Source organism: Prionailurus viverrinus, chromosome D4 (assembly GCF_022837055.1).
Source record: "Prionailurus viverrinus isolate Anna chromosome D4, UM_Priviv_1.0, whole genome shotgun sequence".
Classification (NCBI taxonomy): Eukaryota; Metazoa; Chordata; class Mammalia; order Carnivora; family Felidae; genus Prionailurus; species Prionailurus viverrinus.
Genome location: NC_062573.1, coordinates 49468769 through 49480782, shown reverse-complemented (window position 1 = coordinate 49480782; position 12014 = coordinate 49468769). Strand labels below are relative to the sequence as shown.

General features: G+C 37.7%; 1 protein-coding gene across 11 annotated transcripts in view; it reads right to left on the bottom strand.

Moving 5' to 3' along the window:
- The window catches only part of MPDZ (multiple PDZ domain crumbs cell polarity complex component), a 161861-nt gene that overhangs the window by 44810 nt on the left and 105037 nt on the right, over positions 1-12014 (bottom strand). For all 11 annotated transcript variants that reach the window (XM_047830066.1, XM_047830068.1, XM_047830069.1 and 8 more), the window contains 2 exons: positions 9516-9620; positions 5703-5795 (listed from right to left, as the gene is read on the bottom strand). In XM_047830066.1, coding sequence (XP_047686022.1) covers positions 5703-5795; positions 9516-9620 — 198 coding nt within the window. The remainder of the gene's footprint in view (positions 1-5702; positions 5796-9515; positions 9621-12014) is intronic.

Genomic DNA, 12014 nt, shown 5'->3' with positions numbered 1-12014 from the left:
AAAAAGAACAAAGCAGGAGGCGTCACACTTCCTGATTTCAAGCTGTACTTATAAAGTTACAGTCATTCAAAACAGTATAGTTCTGGCATAAAAACAGTCACATAGACCAGTGAAACAGAATCAAGAGCCCAGAAATAAACACAAGAATATATAATAAGGTCAACTAATATTTGACAAGGGAGGCAAGAATACTCAATGGAGAAAAGAAAGTCTCTTCAATAAATGGTGCCAGGATAATGGAATATTTACATGTAAAAGAATTGAAAGGGATTCGTATTTTATACCACACACAAAAATTAACTTGAAATGGATCAAGGATTTAAACGTAAGGCTTGAAACCTATTGTGATAATCTTTCGAGGACACATATAAAATCAAGCCATCATGCTATTTGCCTTAAACTTATACAGTGATGTATGTTCAATTACTTCTCAGTAAGACTGGGGGAAAAGAAACAAGAATGGTGATTGCTAGCAAATGGGGGTAGGCAGAAATGGGGAGTTATTTAACAGGTACACATTTTCAGTTTTGTAAGACGATTTCAGTTCTGGAGATAGATGGTAGTGATGGCTATGCAGCAATGGGAATGTTCTTAATGCCAGTGATTTGCACACTTAAAAAATGGTTCATATGGTCAAAAATTGTAACAAAATTTTTAAAAACTCAATGTAATGTAAGTTAATGTAATGTAATTTTAAAAACTCAATGTAATGTAATGTAAGTTAATTTTTGCCAATTTATGAAATTTTGCCAATTTAAGGTTTTACCGGTAGTGAAACAAAACCATTTTATTAAACACTTTCTCAATTATATGTTTTATAGGGTCTGATAAACACTAATGCCATTCTGAAGCTGATTTGGTACAAGTAAATGCTGGACTCACACTCCTGGCTGGGACACAGACCAATGTAAAAGTACCATTTTCCAGGAGCTCTAATACTGCAGACATTAAGAAACCAAGGAATTCAGCTACCCCTGAACAGATGGTAGCTTCTACACTTGGCAATCAAATCAAGGAAAAGAACATTCCTGCACACTCTATGTCAGAAGCTTATCTCTGTAGAAATCCTCCTTGCCAGGGTAGACCTGGTACCTAACAGTCCGGGCACGAAAAGCAGTGGCTGACAATATCCTACGTGATTTGATGCCACACCGCCGCCCTAAATTCCTCGCCCACAATTCTGCTTTCCTCTCTATACTCCAGCTACCCCAGCATCTTCTTGCTGTTCCCTAAGTAGGTCAGGCATGCTCTCTGCTCTGGGGCCTTGGTGCTTGCCACCTCCCCTGCTTGAGTGCACTTCCCCTACCCCTATATATAGGGGTATAATAAACACAGGAGCTCGTACTTAGTGCCTGCATATAGCTCTAAGAGCTATGAATGCACTAAATTTATGTCTTAAGAAAAGGCTGGGGGATAAGAACAAGGTGATTTGCAGTGAGGTAGGTGTCTGGCTGGGAGGAGGAACAAGCAGCTCAGGGTGTTGGAAAAAAAGCAGAGAAACCTAGCAGAGAGCTCTGAGATAACGCAGTCTGCTCCGTGCTACAGGATGGGAGACAACGTTGGGCATTAAATAGGAAAACAAAGCATGGTCCAAACATGGCCTCAATTTGAGGAGCTTTGAGGAGTGTCCAGAGGAGAGGAAAGACTGGAGTGTGGACTCCCGTGTAGTGAGGGAGGTCCCAGTAAGAAAAGGCTGGGTATAAAGGAGTACCATGGGTGGAGGGAGAGGACAGCTCCTGGCCAGATGAAGGCAGATGAAGTCAGCATTTTTTTTTTTATTAGAAATTTATAATCCTAGAGACCTAACTATTTAGTTCGAAAGGATGTTATCAGGTTCCTGAATCTTAATAATATTTGTATAAATAGTTTAAACTGGTTAAAATCCTAGTCCTCATATTCTTTCACTGTGGGAATTCTGTGAAAGACAAGAACCAAAACTCTTTCTTGTTTCTTAAAGCAATTCCTAAGATAAAACGGCAAAGTAAAGATGTCAGTAAATTTAGCCATTTGTAGGGAGACATTTAAGAATTCAGAATACATATGTAGGACTCCTTAACCCTTCTCTTAAAAAGGAAAAAAATAAAGCAAAGAAAGAAAATGTCTCCTAGGGTTCTTTGTAGTTAGTGTGAATTGGGGAGACCGATTCTTATAATTTCTCAAACAATAAAAATAGCAGCAGGAAACACTTATTAAGAGCTTATCATGTGCTCAGCATTATTCTCTAGAAGAGTTTGTTTACTTTCATTCATTTCACAAAGGGAAGAGGCTCAGAGAAGTTAAACAACCTTTGGAAAATAGCACTGTATGTCCACATAGGGTCTGGCAGATAGTAAAGTGTTTTCAAATACAACATATTTGCTAGGAGAAAGGCTGTAACTCCTTAAAACACTGGGGAAGATAACAAGGACCGAGCTGCCGAATGACCAGAGCAAGGAACCAGACTCGTTATTCACTGAACAGGACATGGTAAAACATTCCGTGGACAGAAAAAAGGAGATGTGTAAAAGAAAAATGTTACAGAACATGTTCAGACTCAGTTGAACAGAATAATGGCAGCCTTCCTTGAGACCAATACACAGGTTTGCAGAGAATGAAATTCAGAAAAGCAAAGGTAAAAGAGCTCCGAGGCCAGGCTGCCTGAGCTCTGAACCGACTCCCTCTTTTCAAGTCCCAATTTTTTGCTCCTTAACAGTTGTGTGACCCTCTGCAACTTATTTAGTCCCTCTTTTACCCTTCCTCAGCCGGGAAATGGATCCAGTGAGTCTCTCTATGTCAATTACTGTGAGGACCAGATTAATGAAGGTATGCAAAATGCAAAACAAAGCTTTGGCACAGAGCAAGCAATCAATAAATCTTTTATTACTCTTATTATGAAGATTGAGATTATGATCACTGCAGCAAGGTAAGCAAGATATAAAATTCAATCCAGATGACAGACGAGAAAATGTGTACCCCACCACCTTACTCCTGTTATACCTATACGTTGCTTATTAACACAAGATACCATTTTCTAACCATCAGATTGACCAAAAAAATGTGTTTTTTTAAATGATCCTATGATGTGGTCACAAGGACATGGGGAAAAGGAAACTCTCATATATTAGAACTGCCTGATTTAAAAGTTGGTACAGCCACCTTAAAAAGCAATTTGACAACTTCTAATAAAATAAATAATACATTTAAATCTACGAGCCAGCAATTCCTCTTTTGGAAACATACCTAGATAAATTCCCACACATACGTGTAAGGAAATAGATATATTTATTGCACACAATTACTGTAGTTGTGGATAAATGTTAACTACTCAAGTAGCAATCTGGGAATAAATGGTGGTGTATTCATGTGCTGAAATGCACTGCAACAACTAAACTGAATGAATTTGAGTATCAACATGATAGATCTCCAAATCACTGGATTGAGAGAAAATAAGCAAGCCAGAAAATGGTACATAGAGTATGATACCAATTCTGTACATGAAAATCACATGCAAAATAAGAGTAACAGCTTATTTGCATTCTTAAAATTTATACTTTGCTAACAAATATCCTCTATTGCCACACAAAGTAAACTTCTTCAGATTGCATAAATGAATGTCCCATCATATTTCCCGTGTTGTAATGCATATTCATGACACTTGCTCCTCGTTTACTAAAAGCTCTGGTTAGTTCGATAAGCTTCCTCATGCTATTCTGTGAACTGTTCCCAAAAAATACCTTGGCACAGGGTACCTTGTTTAAGATTTCTGGAAGCTCCGAACATATTCTCTCTGTAAAGTAGCTATCACCTTTAGAGATGTGAAGACTAAAACTCAGGCTAGAAGTATAAAAATCTTCCACTTCTGAAGTTACACCCAATTCTTTCTCATAATAAAATATCAGATGATTCCTGTGTTCAACATTTTTTATTTGCTTAGTTATTAGTCATGGCGGTGATTACTGACCAGGCCAACCACTGACTGCTTATTCTGCACGAGGCACTGTGCTAAAAATTTTACGTGCATTATCACACTGAATTCTCCAAATCTAAAAGATGTGATTATTAACCTCATTTTACAGATGAAGAAACAAACCTAGCAGAGATTAAGAAATTTACCTTAAAAAGTGTCAAACTTAGAATTCTAACATGGCTCTTAGGGACTCCAAACTTTTTGCATATTGTCTCCTAAAATCTACTTTTTCTCCAACAATGTTATTAAAAGCTGATAAATCTATCTTAAAAGTTAGACTTGTGATTTCTGTCCTCCAACAAAATTCAAGTTTATCACTAGGATCACCAGCTACAAAATAATTTCATCTAACTTACTTTTGCCTTTATCTTCATATAAACAAGAAACACCATAATCTATTTTCTGCCACAGATCTAGCATTTATATTTTGGTCTGAGTGTGAGAATGATTCAGAAAGACCTTGATTTCTTTAAGCAGCCTAAATAGCTTTACAAGAATTCCAATCAAAAAGTTATTTTATTTTTTTTTAGTGTTTATTTTTGAGACAGAGAGGGAGAGAAAGAGACAGAGAGAGAGACAGAGACACAGCATGAAGGGGGAGGGGCAGAGAGAGGGGGAGACACAGAATCCAAAGCAGGCTCCAGGCCCCCAGTTGTCAGGATAGAGCCTGAGGCAGGGCTCAAACCCATGAACGATGAGATCATGACCTGAGCTGAAGTTGGATGCTTAACCAACTGAGCCACCCAGGAGCCTCTCAAAAAGTCATTTTAAATGGCTAGAAATGCTTACTGATTTTTGTGAAAGCAATATAAAATGTTTCCTACATTTTGAATATGACTCAACCAGAAATGTTTAAATGTAAGCAAGGAAAATCATCAAACTGTATTACATCCCTGAATAGTAGAAATTTTTCTCTTCAGAGTATTTTATTTATTCAGTGTAGAATAAATATTAAGTGTTTACTAAATAAGTGCAAGAAACCACTATGATGGTCACTTGTAGATCTGTTTATAGGGACGATCCATGACTACTTCTATTTTATACTTAATGCAAAATACCTTACATTTTTTTCCTTAATTATTTTGTGTGTCTCTATATCTTGTCTATCCAAGTATATTATACTTCCTTGAAGGTAGGATTTCTGTCTTATACTTCCCTGTTATTTACAAAAACATGTGCATCCATAATCAGAGCTCAATAAATTCCTATGAAACTGAATTTGATTTTACTCAGCATGAATACAAAAATATGCCTTAGTGATGCATAGGGATATATAAGAACATATTTAGGAAAGTTATCTTTTCTATATATGAAATTGGCTCCAGACAGAGCATGGGTTAAAATAACTACAGCCTGTGATAACAAGATGCTTACACACACGCGCGCGCGCACACACACACACACACACGTTTTGAATATATATGCTATAAATGCTAAAGAAAATTTAAATTAACATTTGGTGGTATACCTAAGATCAAACTCTATAGAAAATACTATGCATTCTATCTACCTGTGCATAATTTTCTCTAGTCAACCACATTTTACCCCTACTACGTGCCAAACCTTTGTATACATGTTAGTTTCAACCCCGTGGAGTAACGCATTATCTTCTCCACTGCACACATGAAGAAACGGAGGGTAAGGGATATTAAAACACCTTGCTTGATGTCACAGCAGCAAGTTGTAATCCAGTACTTGAAACCACACCTCCCTATCTTTAAACACTGAGTAGGCAGAAGACAGAAATAGTCCTTACCGTCTGGGCTGATTCCAATTACTGTATGCTGCATTTTGAAGCTCACTTTCTTCTCCCTCTCCTTCTTCTCGCTCTGGTAGTTCTGGAATGTCTCTGTTAAAAATTTACATAGTGAGTACTCCCAAATCCTAGTAAAACTATGCAAGTTTGTCTTATATATACCGTATTATTTATTTGGCTAAAAATGCAGAGCTACCTTGTATTTTTACATACTTGGCCAATTTTACATTAAGGGGAAAAGAAAAACCTAATGAAACAAAATGAAAACCTTATATTAGAATCAATCTACCACAACTTAGTCTGGAGATTTAGCTGAACACTAAGATTCTTAGCTAGTCTGTCTCTTTCCCAAGGAAATATGGGAAAGGAACAAGAAAGGGATAAATGCAAGAACTTTAAAGAAAAACATTCAACAAGTATTTCTCTTTTTTAAATTTTTTTTCATGTTTATTTATTTGGGGGGGGGGAGTGGGGGAGGGGCAAAGAGAGAGGGAAGCAAGCTCTAGGCTCCCGTCTGTCAGCACAGAGACTGATGCGGGGCTCAAACCCACAGACTGTGAGATCATGACCTGAGCTGAAGTTGGACGCTTAACTGACTGAGTCACCCAGGCGCCCCTCAACAAATATTTCTTAAACTAAAGATATAAGAGATAGAAGCACCATGTGGGTTATAAACTTGTATGGTCCTGATTGATTCCGTTCTTGAAAGAACTTATCCACAAGACAGAAAATTAGCATCTCCGCCTCCTAAGGACAGACCAAAGCTTTCCCTTCAAGGAAGACAGAAGAGGCTTTAGGTCCAGCTTCAGCCCACCCAGAGGGGTCATGCATAGAATACTCCTCACAGAAAGCAGTGTACAATGTACCTGTATTCAAGGCCACTTTTCAATTTCTTTGGGAATTCAGATTTTGCCAAATGCCAGGCACATAAAAAAATGTGTTCCGACTGTTAACTAATTTTAAATTAAACTGTAAATAAACCATATCGATACATACTTTGTTTTTCGAAAGGTATACTTTGCATCAATACATTGTAAGAGCAAGAGAGAATGATTAAATCGATTATAGTGTGTCCTTACACTGTTAGTAAAAATTGGATTTCTAAAGACATATGTGAACACATTCTTTTGAAAGCAGAGAAGGCTATAAAAATTCTAATTTAATAAATGTTTCCAGTTGACTTTTATAGAAGCTGAATAATCTAAAGAAAGTGCATGCACAAATTATGTCTATTCTCCAGTGATATGAATACTCAACTCTGTCAAAATGTATAACCTTTAGACTCTGAGATCAGAAGTCATATAACCCAAACCCAATAATCCATCTGTGTTTGAATGTGTTTCACAACATCTTTGGAAAGCAACTGTCCAAGCTCTCCTTGAATGTCTCATTCTTCCTTTGACCTAAATGTTAGATTTTTGTTTTCATGTGAAGAGGAAATCTGCCTATCTGTCCTACCCATTGTCGTATGTTTGAATTCCCTTCCTGTGAAAATTGAGGTAACAAGGTTCTGAATGAGGCTGGGACCCAGGAGCCTAAGCTTGACAGTGGGACAAGACTGATGGGAATGGGTCCAAAAAGGGGATTTAAGAAGGATGTTTGAGAAGCAGACTGAGGACTAGAGAGACTGAGGGAAACCGTACTCCTGAAGATACAGGGTAGACAGGTGAAAACTAGGCTAACCCTCAGGAAATACAGCTGGAGGGAAGATGGCAGAGAAGCCGGTATGGAACGCAGACAATAATAAGAACTTAAAATGAGTTACGGAAATATTCAGTGACAGCCATGGGGATGGGAGAAGTTCTTACCCATCAAGCCCAAGCTCAGGGAGCTACACAGACACCCTCTCAAATACACTAACCTCATGTTCCTACCTTTTTAGCTGTAAGACTAATATCCCGAATCCTCTGATACAAAAACTCCATTTTCTTCAAATGATTCTATAATCCTAGAATCCTTTCATCAACCCAGATAAGCTCCTATAAATGTGCTGTTCATTCATTCCTTATCCATCTTAGAATGTGGTTTACAGGAATCAAGTGCCGTGTGCTCCAGAGAACAGAATGGACCAGTTCTCTTCTCCTGAACTCACTTGGCTAAGAATGAATTAGACTTCTTTGCACCTGTGTTTGGCCACTACCAATGACATTTCTATCAAGTATAACAACTCTTTGTACATCTGCATTCAGATTTGGGAAATTGGCACAAGGTCACACAGTAAAGTAACAGAGGTAAGGTATGAACTGAGGCCATCTTATTATAAAACCTGAGCTCTAACCTCCATGCTATACTGCCCCATATTTTTATACTGGGCTTGTGCAATTCTCTCTTCGAGTCCAACGGTTAAGAACATAGGGCCTGACTGTTGATATTCTAATCTTGGCTCTGCCAATTAGTAGCTACGGAACTTGGACAAGTTACTTATCCTCTCTGGTGCAGATTCCTTTTCTACAAAATGCAGGCTGTTTTGTTTTGAGGGCCCTTGTACTAACAGCAAATATACTCTCTCTGCAATGAAGCAAGTAGTCACAGCACTGGACAATCCAGGTCAATGTGCTGGGAGGGAGCACACAGCGCTGAAAGTGGCTGTTTCTCTAATGACTTTTGAGAGCTTGTGAGGCCTCAGAACTTAATAGGAATATGATGTTACCTTGGCATAGTCTTTAAACTATTCGAAATAATATTTTAGGGGGATACTGGAATTATTGCTTTACCATTTTGACAGGAAGCTATAATCAATTAATGCCATTAACCATGAGACAAATTCTAGAGAGGGGTATGGCTGAACTGTGCACAGGGTGGAGTGAATACTCCTTTTCCCATAAAATTCATGAGGCCCCAAGGCCTATGACATTCCGCCTCCTCATTAGCTCATAAAATACCTTTCCCTTCCCTAATGCTTTCTGTAGTACTCCAGTCGTGAGCACGTCGCAGAGGAAACCGTGATGCCGTATCAAGATACCTGCACGGTCACTGGACACCCGGGTGTTCCGGGATGTTCTGACATCCTCTATGGAATGGCAGAACTCTTGTGAGAACACTCCAGGATGTTTGCAGAGCCATCACTTCTCTGCCATACTTAAAGGGAAATCTGGTACTCAGTTGTTAACGCAACTGAAAAAACAGGCCTGGGGTTGAGAGTGTAAAATGGTTCATTCTTCATGGAAAAGCAATTTGACAACATTTCTCTTCCTGTGTTGAACTCAGTCAGCAGCAGCAGCAAAATTTACTTTCTGACATTCTTAGGGGAGATAAAAAAACCTTTCTCTGTGTTAAAGGTTCTTAATAAATTACGTGTCAAAAGCCTTCAAAAAGCCATACACTGTTGCCTAACATGCATATATACAAAGATGTTCAGTTCACAACACTCCAAAAGAGTAAGAAATAATCATTAAAAATGTTTCTGAATTGGTATGTATGTTAATAAAAAACTAAGTATAATTTCTGAATGTGTTTGAAAACATTTATGAAAGAGGAAAAACCATGATACAATACCATACGAACTGTAGGCTCCAGGGAATCAGTGAAATAATACTGAAATCTGGGGTAAATTCCCAAAACCCAGTCTGTTAAAAGCACCATACTGAGTGGTGCAACTAAAGACGATTTTAATTTCTCGATTTGAACTGTCATATATTTTCCACACTATATGATAATTTCTTAAGTAATGGGGGCTGAGTATTTTTAAAATCTTAGAAGAGAGAAAAGGAATCCATTCTTTTTCACTGCTAGTCCTCCCTGACTCTGGCTCCTAAAGTCTTTCTAGCTTTCTGTATCAGTCACTCATTGCAGCCAACTTACAGCGTCACTCACCTGCCAGTATATGAAGAAAATATATCCAGTGCCATTATTCCTCCAGATTGTTGCCCCAAATTTATTTTGAACTCTTCCAAATGTTCTGCAGGCACATAAGTAATTCTGAAACAGAACACAATCCAGGGGGAAAAAAAAAGGAAGCAAAGTTTTTTGCCTAACAGGCAAAGTTTCCGAAATATAGAAATAAAATTATATTGTCCCTTCATCCCTATTTTTTCACGTTTTCATTTAACAGCTTATTCAGCAGAGAATCCAAACTTGGAAAAGATAAAGCATCCTATAAGCAAAAATAACAGGTTATGGTTTACATTTTTGTTTTTTTAGAGAGAGAAAGAGAGAGACAGAGACAGAGACAGAGAAAGAGAGAGAGCATCTCATGCAGGTTCCACACTCAGTGGGGCTCGATCTCAGGATATGAGACCATAACCTGAGCCTGAGCCGAAATCAAGAGTTGAACAATTAACTGACTCAGCTACCCAGCTGCACCTAAAGTTTCCTTTTTTTTTTTTTTACTTTAAATGTCAAGCGACAATTAAACTTTAAACTGCTGATAAACTATATGCTTACTAATAATTATGTGAGGGAGGAAAGCAGCACTATTTTCATTTCTGAACGAGAAGAGTAACAGCAATTTTTAGAAAGATCTACTAATCCTTAGAAACATAACTAACAGCAATAACACTGATTTCATCCAAAGATTTCTGGGTTCCTTAGCAGACAAAAATCAGGCATGCTCTACTAAAACACTACTTACCCCAAATTATTTTATATTCATCCATAATATATAATTAATTTTAGGCACTGATAAGCATTATAATAATTATATGTTAGCTCTATTAAGTTATGAACCCGAAAGTCTGAAGTTAAACTATCACAAGTTTATGGGAATATTCTCTTCCAAATTTGTAGCAACTCCCTAATAAGCTATTTTGGTTTTAGAGAAAAGCCTGATATTTGCCCTTGAATGGTCACTTACTAATTCAACAAATACTGGCTGACTGCCTACAATATGGAGGGCATGAAGCAAGATGCTGACTACAGCTATAATGTTTAGAAACTGATATTTAGAAGTTCAAGTTTACTGCTGCCCTATAAGGCTACAGAACTGACTGATACAAGGCTACAGAACTGATTGTTCAAGGAGGTGGTCCCGAGATCTTCAAATTAAGGAACAGTTAGGTAAGAGAAACACTCAATTTGAAGTTGGTTCAGCACCTTGTGCAACTAAAAGAAGAAGTATGTATCAAAATTGCACAATATAAAAATCATGAAGACTATTAAGCCAGCTATCCATAACTTACCCATGAAGACAATAAGTACATAAAACCTTAGTGATGGAGGGCAAGGATAAAAGGACTGTCTTTTATGCCATAATAAAATAAGAATTATACCACTGGCATAATTGACTGAGTGAGGAGGATATGTAATTCCAGACATATTGGTTATTCCATAAAAAGCATTCACTCTTGTGAGGTCACTTAAATTTGGAGTCAGAAGACACAGCTCTGTTGCTCATCAAGAGTGTAATGGGAGGGTAAATCACCACCACCAAATCCCTATATCCTCAATCACGAAAAGGACGTCACTTTTTATGAGGCTGTTGTAACCCGAGAAGCATAAAACAAATGTAACGCAGTGCTGTACCAGGGCATCAGCTAGCCTGGTCGCACCTGATCGCTCTGGCCGACTCCGTGGACCCTTGGGAGTCTCCTCATGACACTTTTACCGCAAGGATCAAAAAATGAAGCAGCACAGTTGAGAGGGTTCAGGAGTACACTGGGAGACAGAGTCACATTCTAATTCTGGCTCTAGCTAATTTATTCATCTATAAAAACACCTTCTCCATGGTGTTAAAAATATATGGAATAATAAACTTGAATTTATCCCTTCAAAAATAATGAGTAAAAAATGTGTAACACATTATGTCAGGAAGATTGATTCTATTTTACACGAAGACAAGTAAAGACAAACCTAAAACTAAAAAGCCCATTCAAGAAAACTGGCATTATTTCTGAAGACTCAGTAAAGGTAAAACATATAAATAAAAGTCAGGTAAAACATATAAATAAAAACATAAAAATAAAAGATAAAACACATAAAAAGACATTTATAAATAAATAAAAGTCAGGAGTTGAGGGGGGAGCTGGAACACAATAGCAAAAATAATAATAATCAGTTCAAAGTATTGATTTTTTTTAAATGTTTCGAGAAGGAAAAAAGGTTTCTACCCCTAACAACGCTGAAAATGAATTTTCCTCCGTGTTCGTCCCAAATGGTTTTTTTCTTTTACCAAGGCTAGGGGACAGGGAGTTTTACAAATATTTTTCTGATACGTTAGATGGCAGTGAGAAATGGAAAAGAAGTCAGTTTTCATAAGTAGTTAGCCCAGAGACAGCGAGGACACCAGAACAAGAGGCCCACAATGCAACAGCACATGCAAAGCAATTCTAACACATGCCTGGTCATACAGCACACAAAACCTCCAAATCGCCAGAG